We start from the raw sequence: 20,372 nt of genomic DNA, 5'->3' as shown, positions 1-20,372 counted from the left end.
AAATTGATGATAAAGTAGGGTATGCTGTAGGAGGGGTGTAGCTACCAGCTGATGATTTGATTGACAAGCTACACAACCAATAGCATTCATTGCCCACACCCCCGCTCTGGTCCCAACCAATAGCATTCATTAATTTCCGTTTTCTTATTTGCATATTTGGAACGGATATAGAAAGATAGCGGATTTGAAATCGTTGAAAAATGTTGCTTCATTTATGGTCTGTAGAGTCTATGGGCGTAAATTTGTCAATTTCTTTACTATGTTAGCCTGGCTCCACCCCCTGAATCGCTAGCCTCGCATTCAGGGTCTGGTGACGCTGTCGAAGGCGGGCTTTTCTCGGTTGAAAATCTGTACGACGAATCGGGATCGGGATAATCCAGTATGAACCAATCGCCAAAGAGTCCAACTTTGGCCACACCCCCATCTCAGAAAACGGCTGCACTGAGAGGGCTTTCAGACTGAATAATGGAGTGAAACGAAATGAAAATTCAGGCTAGTACTATGTACAATTGTGTTTTTCAGCAAACCACTTAACCAGTGATCTCCTTTAACCACCTCTTCGTCTGTCTCGCCCCGCCCTTACCCTCCCCTCCCCCACCCCCACCCCCACTGATTCCAGCAGCCGTTCCTGGAAGTGAAGGTTCTGGAGACGACCAAGCGCTCCCGGAGGAACCTGGGCCTGGACTGCGACGAGCACTCCACCGAGTCGCGCTGCTGCCGCTACCCGCTGACGGTGGACTTCGAGGCGTTCGGCTGGGACTGGATCATCGCCCCCAAGCGCTACAAGGCCAACTACTGCTCCGGCCAGTGCGAGTACATGTTCATGCAGAAGTACCCGCACACCCACCTGGTGCACCACGCCAACCCCCGGGGCTCCGCCGGGCCCTGCTGCACCCCCACCAAGATGTCCCCCATTAACATGCTCTACTTTAATGACAAGCAGCAGATCATACACGGCAAGATCCCCGGCATGGTGGTGGACAGATGTGGATGCTCTTAAGTTAACCACCGGGGGAGGAGATATTATAAAACGCACACTTATAATGTACAGCCACCACTGCATCATCTCCACCACCCAGAAAAACCCCTTTATGGACCTATCTGTCCTTCCTGGCACCAGAATACAAACCCTCGGCACCAGATATCACTCTTTTACTCTGTCACATCCCACTGGACTTACAAGTTTTTTTCTGTTAATTAATTTTATTCTAAGTGTAAAAAGGTATAAATGAAATATGAAACAAAAAGGAAAAAAAAAAGAAAAAAGGACTGAGTGATAGAAGTACACTTTGGACGATTTAAAGGTGGGGGTGTTGGTGGAACAGCTTCAGATAATGATAAATAAGACAAAACTAAGTGTTTGTTAGTTTTGGTTATTTTTGCTCGAGTTTTTTTTATTTCTTTTCTTTTTTTTTCTTTTCTTTTTTTAAACAATGGCATCTTTGTGAGATGTCCAGGATGGTGGATGGAGATAGCAGGAGACATGAGCATTTACAGTATTTTTATTGTTTTATTTTTCTCCTTCAAAGCATTTTCAGTCCTGGGGTGAAGAAGAGTTGAATAAGTTATGTCAGCTTCTGAAAATGCTTTACTTTGCTGATACACTTATATTGGTGGGATGAGATCCACATAAAATGTCTCGAAAGGGAGGCATGGTTTTTATTACTTTGCAATACATCAGAGAAAACTCAGCATAAGAACAAAACAAACCGTCCTTGCATGCTGATGAATACGACAAGAATGAATCCAAAAGCTTGTTTAGAGAATTCTCTAGGAGCGTGTTGCTACTAGAGACTTCAGGAGATCCAAAAAAAGCCAAGCCTGCACCCTCTATTAATGCATAACACCCCAGTGTGACATTCTTAAGAGTCCACGAAACCTTTAACTGTTACTTTGATCTCCTTTTATTTGTAGTCTTGTAAAACACAAAAAGAAAGAGATGAGGGATAAAAGAGATTATTCCGTTTGACTCCATCTTTTAAGAGCGAGTAGCTCTTCATTAAACTCAACAGTGCAATAACCTTTTTTTTGTTTTTTAAATCTAGTAGTTCAAATGAAGTTAGATAAGTTCTAAAAAGTAATCTGTATTGTAGATGCACTCCGAAGTCATTTGGCACTGTGTCAAATAGGAACGGGGCAAACTATTTGCTCAGTGCAAGAGCTCTGCTACTATAACAATAGATTAGAGCTGGTCTGGTTATATCACAGTTCAAGGGGGAACTCTCAAACTTTCCTCTATTTAGCTATAGCATAGGAAAATCACCACAACACCATCAACCAACCCCTGCATACATGGATACAGATTGTGGGCTCAAATGCACTGTTTCATTGCTCAAAGTGGTCTGAGATTGAGCATGTTGAGCCTAATTGTAAACATGTTGATATCATCATCTGTTCCTATAGTCATTATGATGCGTTCTCCATTCAAGAATATAGCTCAGCTACGTATGTAAAAGTACAGCCACCATACAAGGGTGCCAGTGTTCACATGTTTCCATACCCAATGTGTAGTTCATGGATTTAGAGTGATATGAGAATTACACATTGCTGTAGCAACAACTTAACTTATCCATGCCACATCCTGCAGTCATTTTCATGTGTCTGAGTTTTTAAAATGACAAATATGGTATTCGCTATACAATTCCTGTCAAACCAGCCCATTCATAACCCCTCTCTCTTGTAGGCAGGTTGGCAGATATAACACACACACACACACACACACACACACACACACACACACACACACACACACACACACACACACACACACACACACACACACACACACACACACACACACACACACACACACACACACACACACACACACACACACACACACACACACACACACACACAGTCCAGTTTCCTCTGGTCAAACTACAGTATTCCTAATGGGTCAAACATAACAACAATAGAAGTGCAAGAGAATGCAAGTAAATGGATATTTCTAGCTTAGGGAACGCATTGGACTCCTTTTTGAAATGCCCCACCAACCACACTCAACACAACCTCAGCTGTATCATCAACATGCAGAGAATATTGGAAGTGCTTGAAACATAGAGTAAATTAGTAAACTTGAAGTCTGTCTTGTCTCCTGGATATCAAAGCAAAGATATCCCTTTGTTGTAAACGAAAGCACTATGCTGTTGGATAAAGGAAGAGCCTTCTGACATTATATATAAATGATATATATATATGTATATATTTAAAAAAAGGGGTACAAAAACCTTTTTTTGGGGGCACTCTACCTTACCAACGATAAATTTTGCACTATGGGACGTTCATGGCGATAGGAGGTAAAGTGTTGTTTGTGTTATTACAGAGCACAAGAGAGCTTGTACAATATAGGATAAAGGAACTCAAGCTTCTGGTGTTGTTACCATGTGGATAAACTAGAGAGGTTATCACTTCTTTTTTTATACCATCACGCTTTCCTGACTTGTCTGAAGCGGGGGCCTGTCCATAATACACTCACACACTCACACTCTACCATCCAATCTGGAACCCTGGACATCCCAGCCGGCCTGAAAGGCCTCCAATGCCCACTACTTTGGGTTGATAAGTCATATGTGTGTTGTTAATAAGTGTCGTCTGGATCAATGAACATAGAACGCTTTAACTGGAAAATGGCCCTCCCTTTGTCAACTTCAATCTGTTACCAAGTTAGAGAGACTGTGTCCTTTTGACTTTTAACAACGTGTTGACTGACTGTCTCACATAGACATGTTTTGCCTTTTCTTGTGTATTATTATTATTATTATTTTTTTTTTTGAGTGAAAGCACCCATGCGAGAATGGGGAGGAGTATCCAGGGATCGTTAGCCAAAGTAGAGGATGACATGTTGTTATGTGTGCTATAACTTTTTTGTAATAGCAGGAATATGCTAGCACATTATCAAAGGAAGGAACAATAAGTGGTATAGGAACAGTGGTTGGAAACTATTCAACTGGTCAATTGTCTATTTATTAATATCAATTATAATGCATTTCAAAGTATGTCTACCTCACTTTAGCATTCTAAAAAAAAAAAAAAAACTTTTGCTTTTTGTTTTTAATTTGAGATATTGTCATAACATTTTTATCTGGGCAAACATGTAAACCCAGAAGAAACCCAAAAATGTAGATGAAAACCACAGGGTCTCCTTTGCTCTCAGGTTCAGGTTGAATTATTGACAGCTGTGTTCAAAAGAATGACTGAAGTTATAGCGGCTCTGGTAATGTATGTTGAAGATATAATTAGCTTGTGGCTTAACCGCAGGTTAAGAGCTTGTGGAGAATAAGTTGCATTTTGAATTTTAGCGTTTGTAGGCTGGTATGTGTGAGAGTGTTTTCATATAAATATATGAGAGTAAGTAAATCTCTATGTAAATAAATACCCAAATGTTGACATTTATGATGTTTTGGACAGGTTCACCGCTTCTTAATGTTTTTGCTCACTTCCCCCTTCATTCCTCCGTTCATAATGTGTAGTAAAAAGAAATTCACCCCAAACTTTGTAGTTTAATGGTTGTGTATATGAATAACTGTTCAATTGTTATTTTTTTGCCTTTGTTGTTTATTTACTGTCTTTTTCTTTTGTACAATAAATCATTTATTTAGCTTATGAGACCCATTGCTTTTTTCTTTATAATTCAACATTTTGTTACACATTCCACCTTGTTGAAGTACATGCACAGACACACACATGCACGCACGGGCACGCGCGCACACACACACACACACACACACACACACACACACACACACACACACACACACACACACACACACACACACACACACACACATTTAAGCTACTGGTGCACTTTGCATAAAGTTGTTAAAACCACTTAAACCCTATATATTAGTTGACCCCAAGGACTGTATACTTTGACCTCCTGCTGTTTTCGCTCAACACCAAATATCTTCATCAAAAATTCTCTACAGTAGCCTACACCATTGGTTCTCAAAGTGGGGTCCGGGGACCCCCAGGGGTACTTGAGGGGGTTCAGGGGGTACCCAGCAAAATGTGTTAATATAGAATCACAATAATTATGACCTTTTATACTTTGGCTATTCAAAAATAGCAGATATACAAGCTCATAGTGCGGCACTCGCTTGTAGATCTGCTATTTTTTTTTAATCGTGAAAAATTGTGCACATCTTTGAATATATATATTTTTAAGCACAAATCTTTGCTTATGTGGGTCCCTGGAACCAAATATTTTGAGATGGGGGTCCGCGGCCAAATACATATAATTTTGGGGGTCCTTTACATGAAAACGTTTGAAAACCAGTGGCTTACACTATACATGCTCGCAAAACGATGCGTTGTGAGTTTATAGATCAGCTATCTTGACCAAATGTTTGCCCCAGAATAGGGACAACTAGGGTTCAAGTGGTTAAAGTTGACATGGCTTGCTATGCGGGGGCAGGAAGCTACACTCACTCTGAGGCTAATTGGTGAAAGAGAGAGTTCTGCAAACAAAGCTTTAGTGTTGGTTTGTGTAGCCATTATTTGGTTTTCATATGGATGCAGCCTGACCCAATTAATATGCCACCTGATAGGAGGGCCTCCCATCAACCTAATTTAGGGAATCAATGGGGGACAAACGAGAGTGCGAACGAAGCTTTTTACTGACGCAAATGGACAAAGACCACCCAACGCAAGGTAGGGGAGGGGGGGGGGGGGGGGGGCGGGGGCTGATGCCATGCAATGACATAAACCTTTCTGACACAACCTCTACTATTTTGTTGTTGTTGTTGTTGTTGTTATTTCATAAAAGAAAAACGCTCATAGAGAAGTCATATGCGCATCAAATGCTGTGTATAATATTACAGACTAAACAAATAATATTTTGATGTTTACATATATATTCTTAAAGTGTTTATCTAAGCATATAGACTTCTCAGATCATAATATTCTTAGGGGAAGATTTCCTTCAATAAAAAACATGGCAATGAACCCAGTTGGAACAATATAGAAAGATACAGTGAGCATGAGAATATTACAAAGAGAGAACGGGGGTGTGTGGGTGGGGGTGGGGGGGGGGGGGTTGGTAGGGAGCTTCATAATTGCAGCAATTATGGCCATAAAGTTAAGAAAGAAGGTGACTTGGGGGGCAGAGACTCAATGGCTTAAATTGGCGGACAGATGCAGTGATCAGCAACACCTTTTTGTTTGAGCCATTCACTGGTCAGTGTTTAGAGAGGGGAGGGGAGCGCGCGCGCACACACACACACACACACACACACACTCTCTATCTCTCTCTCCCCCCTCTCTCTCTCTCTCTCTCTCTCTCTCTCTCTCTCTCTCTCTCTCTCTCTCTCTCTCTCTCTCTCTCTCTCTCTCTCTCTCTCTCTCTCTCTCTCTCTCTCTCTCTCTCTCTCTCTCTCTCTCTCTCTCTCTCTCTCTCTCTCTCTCTCTCTCTCTCTCTCTCTCTCTCTCTCTCTCTCTCTCTTATAGGATGAAAGAATCTCACAGGACAATAAAATCAACGGTGGAGACCAGAGTGAGATAGAACGTGTATTTGCCCTCAAGGAGGGAATTCCTTTCCAAAGTAGGTGCTTACATAACACAGACATAACACATACTGTATAGAATATATTATACCGTAGAATGTACAGAATTAAACAGAATACAGGATCATTGTTGGTATATACCTGTAAGAGGAGGTTACTTATTTAATTGTTATTGAATACTTATTTATGTATGTTGTACGTTTTATTTGTAATGCAAAAAAGGATTGGACAAAACTTGCCATGGCCAGGCCAAACCAATGATCAATATTGACTAAGACCAAATGACAAGATACCATATTATACAGTTATTTATTATGCATTCAGCTATAGCTATTGTTGTACTGTAAAGTGATAATAACAAATCTGTTTATTTTGCTCTTCAACCTCAATTTGGAGAAGAAATGCTTATCCTTAGTGAATGAGGAGAATTGAAATGTTGAACTGAAGAGTAAGACTAAAAAAAAACAGTTTCTAATTTGTTCCAAAATGTCAAAATAATGAAAACGGTTGTCATTTGGACTTGTGGTTGGAATGTTTTTTTAAATTATTTAGTCACAATGTGTTCGTAGCTACAATTACATTTATTTCAACAGGATTTTCAAGTTCAGAGCAGACTCTCTTTACTTACTACTTACTGAACTGTTTTAAGTTTGTTTTATTCATTTATAATATATTTAGCTTTAATTTCACTTGGTGTCCTGATTAATGTTCTATTTTCATTGTATGTTTTTTTTATTTACCTTGTTATGTCCTGGAAAGCAGTATAAATTAACCAACAATCTGATGATAGATATATCTAGCAGATAAATGCATTGGAAAATTATTTAGTTGCCCACCAATATGTGAATATTAAAAGTTAAAATGTAGATGGAATACATCCAAAACATTAATGATAAACTGAATGGTATAGTCTTGATTGTATTTAAGCTCAGATGGCGCTTGAGAGGTAATCAAATGAAGCTTTTGGCTTAATGTGTACCAGAGATCCTACAGGGTCCCCACTGTCATGCACCTTGAATGACAGGTGTCACGTAAAGCCATTGTGAAGCCAGAGGAACCATCTGGTTGAGTCACAACCCAGTGAACCTGGCTGTCACTCTGTCACTGTGTACCTGCCTGGGGACACCAGATGATGGAGGAGCTAAATAATATACTTAATTATACCTTCTGAACATTTGTAACCTTTCAGGGTTAAATTAACACTCAGATTATGTTGCTGTGTACTCGCTGGCAGTAAGTACACTTATATAATGGCAGTTAATAACATTAAAAAACATTTCTGACTGTTTGCCTAACAGGAGCAGAAATTATTTAATTAAAATGTATACTTTAGATAGATAGAGAGATAGATAGATAGATAGATAGATAGATAGATAGATAGATAGATAGATAGATAGATAGATAGATAGATAGATAGATAGATAGATAGATAGATAGATAGATAGATAGATAGATAGATAGATAGATAGAGAGAGAGAGAGACACACACACACACACACACACACACACACACACACACACACACACACACACACACACACACACACACACACACACACACACACACACACACACACACACACACACACACACACACACACACACACACACACACAAACTTATACAAACGGTTCATAAATTCATAATATTAATACATCTTACTTATCCCCAACACCAAAGCTATCAAGGCTAATATTTCTATATAATTTTACCCAGTGTGATCCGGTGGAATGACATCTCTGCCTCTCACACACATACAGTAACACAACTCTCTCTAATCTCAACTTGCTTCATGTTCGCGGAACATTCCGTCCACTTTATTTTGAATGCTCCTCACAGCACAGCAGTGTGTGTGGATCACTGGGAAGGCAGTCGGACATCTCTCTCTTTTGGCAACAACAGGAACCCAGCGCCAGCACGTGAAAACACAACCTTTTGTACCTCTCCTCTCCTTTTGGCTCTCACCACAAAACCACTGCCTGCCTGGTAATCTCAGAACTCTCCTTCCTCTCACTCTCACCCCCCACCCTCCCCCCATTCTCTTCATTCTATAATATGACAATGACATGAACCAGAGGGAATATTATGTCATTATTCAGATTTTTCAGAAGCTAATAGGTATTTCCATCTGATTTGTATCTTGGTAGTCAGTGTGTATGTCAGTTTTTGTCTTATGTGTGTAACTCTGCTACAGCTTGGGCCAGTGCATACTTGTAAAAGAGACTTTGTCTGGTTAAATAAAGGTTATATATATTTTTTAAAGGATTTGTTGATTGATTGAATACTCCATTGTGGTCCTATGTATTCAATTCATCAACATAGCATACAAGATTAACACAATAATACATCAATCATGAACAAACACTATATAACACTAAGAAAAAATAAAAAGAGAATGATAAATGACAGATTCGTGGGAACAGGTGGCAGCTATTACAGTACTAATTGAAAATGTTAATACAAAATAGCCATTATTATGGTTCAAGAAGAAATTAGAAGATTCTTTTTACAAAACATACATTAACCAATTAACTATTTATAATTCTTCGGCTATTTCAAAATAGCAATATACAAGCGCACAACGTTTCGCGATGATGCCACGTGTTGTGAGCTTGTAGATCTGCTATTTTTAAAACAATTTGTACAGATTTAGATTTTTTTTTAAAGTGTGAAATGGGACATTCTGCAAGTGTATCTATATTTTGATGCCAAAGTTTTTGTACTTTTACTCAATAATTTTTTTTAATATAGGATTTTTTACTTGTAACTAGAATTAGTGTTTGTGGGTTATGTGAGGACACAGCTGCACTCAGTCTACCCTGGCAGGAGAGAGGACAAACTGAAGAATGCCAGTTATACTTTAGTTGCGTGTCAGTGTCGCTCGTTCGAAAATATCCGATCTACAAGCTCAGAATGTCACATGGCGGGACGCCTTTCTGAGCTTGTCGATCTGCTGTTTTCAGTGCATGACACTGACAAACTGAGTATAAATCAGTCTTTCATTACAGGTCACTGGTCAAGACCTCCAAAAACACCTCCCTTGTTCAGAACTCAATCCTAATCTATCTCGACACTGATCCATATTACCAGTGAAAAAAGCAAAAATAGAATAAATAAATACAGTGAAATAAACAAACATGTGAGATGATCTCAGTGCTATACTTTTAGTTACTTTTAGATGGCACAGATTAATCAGACATCAGTGTCAAAATCATGTCATATTTCAGACCTGATTTTCTCCATTGATGTGATATCGCTGATTTGTGAATGTTAGGATGCCTACTTTTTTCCATATGTCATGATGACATACTGTAAATCTATATCTATATCTATATCTATATCTATATCTATATCTATATCTATATCTATATGTGTGTGTGTGTGTGTGTGTGTGTGTGTGTGTGTGTGTGTGTGTGTGTGTGTGTGTGTGTGTGTGTGTGTGTGTGTGTGTGTATATTTAGAGAGAGAGAGAGAGAGAGAGAGAGAGAGAGAGAGAGAGAGAGAGAGAAGAAAATCAAAACATTCTTTTGACACATTTTGCTTGCAATGAGTGAAAAGTCAAATTACATAAAAGAAAGGCAAGAAATGTCTCAGATCAATATACAGCCCCGTTTCTCAGCCTTTGCAGAGTAGCCTCTACGAGTCAGCATTGCAGATTTATACGTTTGATGTCAGAGGGCAAAAAAACGAACAAACAAACAAAGGAGCCACAAATAACGACATAATATAAAGAGTTGCCAAAATATAGAAGTAAGTGGAGCAATGCCGTTGGTTGGTTACAGTGGCTGGGCCTATAAAAAAAAAAAAAAAAAAAAAAAAAAGAGGGGTTTGTGGATTTCTTCTTCTTTTGAGGCCTGAGTCAGTGAAAGGCTCTGTGGGGTCTCCATAGTTCACATGGCAAACTCTCAAAAAGCCACGGGGGGTTGCCCTCCCTCCCTCCGCTGTCATGCCTTAACTGAGGCTAGTGTTGACACAGTGCTGGCCAATCTAATTTTGATTGTCAGGAGCAAGGCATGGTGATCCTCCCCCCCCCCCACCCCCCCGCCCCCCTGAGATCATCAAGTTCATTTCTCTGGCTGCATAGGGATTTTTTTTTCTCTCTCTCTCTCTCTCTCTTTTCTGCACCCCACCCACCCCAACTCCCCCCCCACCACCCTACCCCACCATCCTCCCCTCCATCTCCCCCATCTCTCCCCACCACTAGAACAATATTCAGCCGTTCCTGGGCCTCACAGAGTGAGATCACTGGAGTTAATCTCTCAGGCCTCTCTTCTCTTCTCTTCTCTCTCTATTGCTCTCTCTCTCTCCCTCTCTCTCTCCCTCTCTCACCCCCTCTCGCTCTCTCTCCCCTCTCTCTCTATTGCTCTCTCTCTCTCTCTCTCGCCACTCTCCCTCTCTTTCTATTCAAAAAGCCATTCTAGAACAGCTTGAATTAGTGACAGTTATTATTCAGGCTAATGAGTGAAAACTCAAAGACAACAACAGTGGACTGTGACATATAGCAGCATTAATAAATCATTCATTCCTGCTTATAAAGGGGGATTGGGTCAGTTAGACTATAGATGGCAAATGAAATCTACACAGAATCTATAACATTTCATTTATTTAAAAACACCTTAGCCGAGCAGATTATAATGTCACCCAGAGAAAGGACACTAAATGACATCTACAAGGGGCTGCTCCCCTTTGTAATATCAAGTAGTCAGAGGGAATGATGTGAAATGTCACGACGGCTTTCATTGTTTTCTCACACATTTGTACCGTCAGAAAAGACAGATGGCCCTCTACACCTCTGTGTGTGTGTGTGCATGTGTGTGTGTGCGTGTGCGTGTGCGTGTGCGTGTGCGTGTGCGTGTGCGTGTGCGTGTGCATGTGCGTGTGCGTGTGCGTGCGTGTGTATGTGTGTATGTGTGCGCGCGCGTGCGCTCACATGTGTGTGTGTGCGCGTGTGTGTGCGTACGTGTGTGTGTGTGTGTGTGTGTGTGTGTGTGTGTGTGTGTGTGTGTGTGTGTGTGTGTGTGTGTGTGTGTGTGTGTGTGTGTGCGCGCGCACGTGTGTGTGGGGTCAGGGAAAAAGAAAAAGAGGCTGAAAGAGAAACACAAGCTAGTATTATCTTGGATTCAAATGCATATATTAGCAGGCATCCAGCCAACCCCCCTTCAGGAAAAAGGGGAAAAAAACCTACATGTTAATTATAGTCATTTAAGTGTTTCAAATTGCTTTATCTATACTTACTTAATGATAAATGACCATAGTTGTGAATTCAGTTTCATTCATTATTCATGCTTTTTCTCTGACTCATTTGGTTCAATGCTTTCATCATTTCAGATTTAAATATGCATGATAGGTTTAATGCTAAAAAAAAAAGGGGTTTTACTTAATGTGTTTTGTGTGGAGCAGAAGGGGGTTCCTGTGACATTTTGGGCAGGCCTGTAACTGAAATTCAGTTACAGGGGAAATAACATGGTCCTCAATTATTTCACTAAACGTGGAGAAGAACGCATCATGTGTGAAAGCCCATTACTGACAGGCTGTGGCTTTGTGGTGTAATCACTACGTAACGAAGGAGAGGGGATTTAGGAACCATGTGCCTGCTAAGGTGACCACATCACAGCCGTGATGTCACCTAAATAAGAAGAAGGGCACATTTAAGGGACCTACGTACCAAACTTTGTTGTCCTCCTGACTACTAGACTGTATAAATCAGGAGATCCGTCAGGAGGAGAAAGGTGTGGAAAGAGTTGCTGGGTGCACACGCTCTGTACCAGAATCAGAATTTAACTTTATTGTCACATCACAGGTTTACAGGTGTGACATAAAGGTGCGTGAGAGTAGCAGCAGATATATACTGTACATGATATGCTATGGACGTAAGTTAAGGTGCGAAAAAAAGCGGGGGGGAAAAAAGAGTGCTTTGTACATGGGATTAAGGTGCAAAGTGTCGACCGCATATAGTCCACATAAGGTAACCGACATTGGTATAATCCTACTGTCTACACACCCTGATCAAGAACAGTGGCTTTAGTTTTCAATTGATCCGTGGAACCGGGATCCGGATCTTCAAATAGTAAAATCAGCAGGAAGTTGACATTTCTATTAAAAAAATCACACCCTGTGTGAAGTGGGCGGTGTCTTGCTAGCTAATCACAATACTGAATGGAGTCAACCAATCATGTACAAAAAATAAATACATTTATTGAAACACTCTTTATGATGGAAGAAACCATAACTTAAAAAAAACAAATTTATGTTTTTTTTTAAGTTATGGTTTCTTATATAGGGCTATGCACATGTGTCATGTGACACTGGCCAATCACAGTCCTGAATAGACTGTGATTGGCCAATCACGGTGCAGGGTTAGGCAGGGTACATTTTTGGCCAATCACAGCGCAGGATTTGTTGTACAAATATCCAAACCTCACTTATAGGGGCGGTTTCACCGCCCAAAAATAAACAGTACTGGGTTTTGTGATGTTCTATATTGTCTGAATCAGCTTTGTTTGTGTTCGTTTACGTGCTAAAAGAGCTGTTTCACTGTGCAATGTAAGTCAATGAGGAGCATATTTTGAATGATCAATTTCTAATCAATGGAGCAATTATTTATTATTATTTATATATTATTCTTGTCCACCTTTGGAGTTACATCATGGCAAGGTAACTACACAACCCAAACCTCTACCAAAGTGGTCTTGCCCTTTAAGGTGCATAAGGTTAGACACAAAGGTGGTAGCATTTCGGTAGGTCCACATAGCAGCAGGTATGTTCATGATATCAGACATTAAGGTGCAAAAGAGTATCAGCGCGCTCCTACATGAGATACAAGTGCTTGTCAGGGTGGGGGGTCCCCAGTTCAAATATGATTATTTTTGGGGGTCCCGCTTTGAAAAGTTTGGAAACCCTTGCAGTACATGACTGGATCAGATCTGGATTTGCATAACAAAATGAATGTATTATTAAAACATAATATTCATATGTAAGGTTTGAGCATCATTGCACTAGGTTATATTGCAATTTTAATTAAAGCTCTAGATCTAGAATATGTGTTAACATAATATAGAAAATGTATCGGCTAGAAAATTGTATAAAGCACCTTTATTAAAATTAACATGAAAGCCTCTTACAAATCTCAGACCTTTATTTTTTAAATTAAAGTACGTTGTTTGAATAAGGCACAGAAAAAAACTGGTCCTTTTTTTTCTTATTTACTTCCTCGATCACTTTCCAAAAGCCATTTCTCTGAAAGCAGTCAAAGCGCGACTGCAGATTGTCAAATATAATCTTGACATCGCAGAGAACAATTTCAAACCCCAAAGATCAAAGGTGAAAGGTCAGGCATATTCTGACACAGAGGCTGGGATCACCGGAGGGGGGGGGGTTGAGGTTGGGGGTGGGGGGTTAAACTGACCGCGGCATATGAACTCGATGAACCCCCCCCCCACCTCAAAAACGAAACAAAAACAACAAAGAAACATAGAGAAAATTGAAATCATGTTTACAAGTGAAATTGAAATGTTTTCCCCAAAGCATAAAGAAGTGAATGTTTTGGGGAGGGATGCAGATTTAACAAAGGGACGGGGCGGGGGGGGGGGGGGGGGGGGTGGGGGTAGCAGGAGTTGATGTTGTTTTGGTGTCGATGCATGATTTGGTCACTGTCGGGTGGAAAGCTTGTATGTCCAACACGGTGACTTTTCAGGGAATGGGGAAAAAATTTACCTGAGTTCCCAATGGATCCAATGTAGTTATTACCTATAGTCACACGCTCTTGTTAATTGGTTGGATTTTTTTTTAAACCCACAGTCAGCCCAAACGGATTTCACTTTCACTCAAAACAATTCTCAAAAATAGTGCCAATAGCAGATCTACAAGCTCACAACGTATCACATTACAACACCTTATGTGAGCTTGTAGATCAGCACATTTTTGCTACTTCTGTGCGACACTGTAGTTACTACAGTTTCGCACAAATGTAGCACAAATTGTCATACTACATGTAGTATGACAAAGTAGGGCGTTCATTTACACACGCAAAAAAATACAGCAACCTGAAATATGGAGATACAAGGTTTCCCCCCCGACCATAACGGCGATTTGCAAGCTGTCAGCTGATTGCCTCGTGGATGAAGCGCAGTAGTAGTAGAACCCCATTCTCTAGTCCAGTGGCCCGGGTGCTCCCACCACCCCACCCCCTCGCTCAAAACCTCTCTCCGCGGCCCCCATGGGAGGGGGTCTGTTGCGCTGTGGCCACACTAAATCAACATCGTTCTAATGAGGTGTCACACTTGACCCCCAGCAGCCTCAGACCCTCACATGGGTGTCAGAGCCACAATGACTGGGCCCTCCATCTCCAGAGCCTGCCTGACACGGCGTGATTCATGAGAGAGCCTGGGCCCTGTCAGGGTCAAAATTACCCCTATCAAAATGCCACCATCAACACATTCATCAACTCTACCTTTGAATCCACGCCCCCCCCAAGCCCCCCACCCCCCCCCAAAAAAAGACAATCCTTCTCCAAAATCAACAATGCTTCCTTGCTACACACTTATAAGGCCATCTTTCAGAATGATGTGCTGTCCTGTCTCTGACTCCCTATAACGCAGGGCACACATCATGTAACGCTCTGGGGTTTGAACCTGGGTCTCTTCCCATGCTTGAAGGGATGCTAAAGCCAAACATCTTAACCCATAGAGTTATTATAATATATCTAGAGGGCGGACTGCCCCGCCCACCGGCTATTCATTTCAATGTAAGTTGCTCAGTGGCTTTTGAAGCAGCCGGAAGTCTGCCGGAAGCACCAATATTGGGTCGAATATTGGGGCCAATAGAGCGGCGGCCATAGAGTTATGAGCAGGCGCACTAGGGTTTCTACGGAGGTCCTGAAGGGACATTAGTAGGTTTCAACGGCAGTAGAATTTGAAATGCGGAAGCGGAAGTGTTGCTATCGCAGATTTGACCACCAGGCGAGGGCAGCTTCACTGTTCTACCGTGGTTCTGGGGGGCTTGTCTTAACCACACTAGCATAAATTCCTCCTTGGCCCGGGGAGATATTAGGCTTTTAGTCTTCAGGCGGAGGCTCTATGCCAGGGGTCTTCAACAGGGGGTCCGGGACCCCTAGGGGGTTCCCAGAGTTAATACAGGGGGTACGCCAAATCTTTGTGTGATATTTTTTTTTTTACCTTAACCACTTCAACCCTAGCATCCCTTTTCTGAGGAGAACTTTGGCCAAAAATACAGATCTACAAGCTCAAGCGCGAGGCGTTGTGAGCTTGTAGATCTGCTATTTTTGGCAAAGAGGTATAGGTGTAGAGGGAAAAAAGAGCAGACCAAGTAAAAAAAAAGAAGTTTAATCTGAAACACAATTTTATACAATATAGAGGGGGGTCCCTGCTTCATCTCTCTCTCAGCTAGGGGGTCCTTGGCCTGAAAACGTTGAAGACCCCTGCTCTATGCCACTCTGCTATAGACACACACATGTCCATACCCGGCTAGAAACAACACATGCACAGGTCTGTGCATAATGCGTACTAGCCAGACGCCTAAAACAGACAGACTATAGAAGACCCACACCGCGTTGCATCTTCGTTCAGCGTTCGGCTATCGCTGGGTGGTGCGTGACACCGTCCGTCGTACATCGCCATCAGGCTCAACACGTATGATTTGCCCACGTGCCTAACAATGACTATATCACAAGGAACCGGCACAACGGCCCCCCTTCTCTTCTAAACACAGCTAGAGGTCATATCCCTGGACTTCATTGGTAGACCTGCAGGGTCAGCCTTCTGCTTATATAATGACTCACTACCCTATGTCCCCCAGGTGTTAGAGAGTGAACCCTGTGACCTACTGACCAAAAACACTCCTACTGTGAACAGGTCCAAAGAACTAATGACCAGTGCCAGGAATAAAAAAACTCAGCTTGAAATGCCATGGAGTGGCTGGCTAGGACATGTCCTCGCTTTCTGCACAACTTCATCACACTTGTCTGCACAAGCAATGACATACAATATCAGAATTGTAACTGTCAGGATATGCATTATTATGTGCCTTATTTTGAAGTGTGTTTCTTGTATCTTATTTTGTAGTAATGGTCTTGTGTTTCCTGTCTTCTTGTAGTTGTTACTGTCTTGTCTGACCTACCCTGCAATTATGGTTCATTTGTATCACCTATATGTCCAGTTTGCCACAGCCAATCCCTGTGTTGATTGTTTTTGATTGTGTATTTATACCTGTCTGTTTCCTTGAGTGTTTGTTGGATTTTCGGTCTGTGTAACCTGTTATTACTTCAGTTCTTGTTTGCTGGTTTTGCTCTGCTCCAAGTAAGCGTTTAATAAACTCTGTCTTCTACATCAAGATTTAGTTTTCCTTTGCAATTGGGTCAGTTCCCGCCACCTTCATGCTACCGTGGTATTCTAAATGTTGAACATTCCCAAGACAAATCTGTGATTGGATTGCCATGATTACTACAATTTACAATTTAGGCACTTCATACGCTCATAATCCAGAGCGATTTACAGTAAGCAAGGTAAACACAAGGTAATACATCAAATGAATATAGAGACAGTGTAGTGCCTCAGTAATCTAGGATCACACTGTAGGTAAACCAAGAATCATCAGTCTAAACATTACAATATTAAATAAATAATGATATGTACATTAAAGCTGTACAAACTATATGATGCCAGGTAAACAAATTAACCTGGCATCTGTCTAAATAACATGCTATCTAAATGGCATTTTAACCTTTGCATAGGACTGCATGGTCGTCAGGGCTAGGGCAAGTGCTACAGGCTACGGTGGAGTCTGAAGAGGTGAGTCTTGAGATTGTGACAGAAAATTGGGAGTGAGTCTGCAGTTCTGACTGCAATGGGGAGTTTGTTCCACAGTTTGGGAGCCAGAAGGGAGAAGAGTCTGGGACGTGTGGAGAGTTGTCCCAGATTAGATGTTTTTAGGGTTAGGTTCTTACAGCCTCCCTGTGTTAGTTGATTGTTAGTGAACGGGATGCCATCTACTGTCACATACAGGTATATGACATCTATACACGTTTCCATGGAAACCGCCTCCTTTCTACCACCTATTCTCCAGTGCAGGGGTCTTCAACAGGGGGTCCGGGACCCCTAGGGGGTCCTCAGAGTTACTACAGGGGGTCCGCCAAGTCTTTGTGTGATATGATTTTTTTTTTTTTACCTTAACCACTTGAACCCTAACTGTAAGTTCTGAGGAGAACTTTAGCCAAAGAACTTTAGCCAAAGAACTTTAGCCAAAGAACTTTAGCCAAAGCTCACACTGCGAGGCGTTGTGAGCTTGTAGATCGGCTATTTCTGGTATAGGTGTAGAGGGGAAAAAGAGCAGACCAAGTAAAAAAAAATTGTTTAATCTGAAACACAATTTTATATAATATAGAGGGGGGTCCCTGCTTCATCTCTCTCTCAGCTAGGGGGTCCTTGGCCTGAAAACGTTGAAGACCCCTGCTCCAGTGGATGTACCTCCAACCAACTGTGAGTTTTATTGCGAACAATGGACCCTCTTCACAGCAGACATTTTTGACGTGGTAAAAAAAAAATGGTAAAAGCTGTGTTTACCATTCATGTGCTGTGAAGGGCTCAGGCATGACTCCACACAAGAAGAGACATAAAGCGTGGCTAAAGTTACGCTGTGCCACTCTGAACAACACGATGTTCTACCCCTGGAGGGGATGATCGATGGCTCAATGCTGAACCCAGCTGTCCAGGGAACTCTGTCACAATGAGTCGAGAAGAATCATGTTCCTGTCATGAAAGCCTTGTAATTTATTGCGCTTTTTTAAGGAATACGTGCAGCTATAAATGTCTGTTTGATACGTTACACATATTTAGAAAATTCTGCTCAATGCATTTTAATTTATTTTCCCCCTGCTATTAAATAATAAATAAACAATAAAATAAAATACAATTGTAGAAGTTATTTTATTCTCATTATAGAGGGACTGGAATACAATACATATAACCAAATAATAATGATTATATTGCAATTAATAAACGTGGCCATCATTCTTTGTATTTCAACTTTTTTTCTTGAGGGAGTTTGATTGATTGATTGATTGAATACTTTATTAACAGTTTGCAAAAGGTACAGTTATACAATAATGCTAAAAGGATAACACAAAAAGCCCTGAGAGCTTGTTTCCATTGTGGTCCTGTGTATTCAATACAATACTATACAAGATATCATCAATACTAGGAGCAGTAAAAGTATTTTTGGGGGGTCATTTGTTTTGACAAACTTAGAATATATTGTCTATATAGGTGCTCTTTTATGACGGTTTTGAAGGAGGGTAGGGAGTCACACTTTCTGATGGCTGTTGCTAGGGTATTCAACATTTTGGCGGCATAGCACATAACAGTAGAATGAATTCATCCCCATGTTTGTGTCGAATCCGGGGGGAATGAGGCCTTCTCGTTCACCTCAGCAGCTGCAAGCAGTGACACAGCAATAATCCTGTCTTAATGAGTCATTCCAACAATCACACCAGACTCCCTGGACATGGCCAGAGGATCTTAAGGGGCAGGTTATTGGTCAGTAGGTTTCTACACAGTTCCACAAAAGCTCCTCATTACGAGGCTGATTTATACTTTGCCGTACGGCAGTGTGTCGCATCCCCTGATGTAACAAATTGATTTCTCGGCTGTTAAGCAAATGAATACCTGACCTGAGGGAACTAGAGAAGGAGATAACAACCAGTTGTATTTTTCTCTATTCTTTTAAATAGGTGCCGTCGGGCAGAAACCTCTTTTCTGCATAATTATTTACTTTTTGTGTTTTTTTCGTAAATTAATGCCCTACTTGATCATAGGCCTACTACAGCGTCACACACAAGTATCAACAGTAGCAGAGCTTGTAGATCTGACTACTTTTGATACTTTTGAATTTGAATCCTGAAAAGAAACACATGAGGTTTCCACCTGACATAGACGAAATGCTCTGAGAAGGAAGGCATTTTGATGCGTTTCTAAAGCTGCTCTGGGGTGTGGCCAACATGAAGTATCTGGATTATAGCAATTTACTTTACTAACAATTCAAATACAATCCATCAAATATGATTTAAAAAAGAAACAACAGTGATAACATGATGTGGCTACCATTACACTACAGCCACTAAGGACAGGACTAGCTTTTTCTTATGGGTACTGAAATAACACCATGGCTCTGGTGCTATAGGATGGATGGGGCTCTTTTATTAGAAGTAATTTTTTTAAAGAATCATTCAGCACGACGGCATGTTCTTTCAGATTGTCCCATATATCTAATGAGGTTGTCCTGGAATGCATAACGGGCAGGAGAGTTTTCTGTAAACCAGTGAGCACTGTATGTAAGTAAGTAAGTAAGTACTGTATGTACAGTAACAGTATGTACTGTATATATATATGTGTGTGTGTGTGTGTGTGTGTGTGTGTGTGTGTGTGTGTGTGTGTGTGTGTGTGTGTGTGTGTGTGTGTGTGTATATAGATATAGATATAGATATAGATATAGATATAGATATAGATATAGATATAGATATAGATATAGATATATAGATATAGATATATATATAGAAATCCTCCACCTGAATGAAATACAATGATGTTTCCCTGTCTTCTATGGTGCTTCCTATGGTGCTTCCTTGTCATCTATGGTGCTTCCCTGTCATCTATGGTGCTCCCTATGGTGCTTCTATGGTGCTTACATTACCCTGTCACATCAGGCCCCTCTCACAGCATTGTGTGACCGGGATGTCAGGCCCTGTCACAGGGCTTGACATCCCTGTACCATGGTACCATGGTACCATGGTACCATGTTACCATGGTACCAAGGTACCATGGTAACATGACAGGGCCAGTGACAGGACCATGACAGATC

General features: G+C 41.1%; 2 protein-coding genes across 3 annotated transcripts in view; one reads left to right on the top strand and one right to left on the bottom strand.

Moving 5' to 3' along the window:
* LOC308080650 (growth/differentiation factor 11-like) overlaps positions 1-1,000 on the top strand; it is a gene marked incomplete at both ends in the record, with an annotated part of 48,156 nt that extends 47,156 nt beyond the window's left edge. The window contains one exon of the mRNA XM_080422568.1: positions 620-1,000. Within this exon, the coding sequence (XP_080278694.1) occupies positions 620-1,000 (381 nt within the window). The remainder of the gene's footprint in view (positions 1-619) is intronic.
* The window catches only part of LOC308080678 (sphingolipid delta(4)-desaturase DES1-like), a 252,203-nt gene that overhangs the window by 203,941 nt on the left and 27,890 nt on the right, over positions 1-20,372 (bottom strand). The gene's annotated exons all lie outside the window — the stretch shown is intronic.

This window comes from Gymnoscopelus braueri (assembly GCF_963280865.1).
Source record: "Gymnoscopelus braueri genome assembly, chromosome: 3".
Lineage (NCBI taxonomy): Eukaryota > Metazoa > Chordata > Actinopteri > Myctophiformes > Myctophidae > Gymnoscopelus > Gymnoscopelus braueri.
This window is presented reverse-complemented; position numbering and strand designations above follow the sequence as displayed.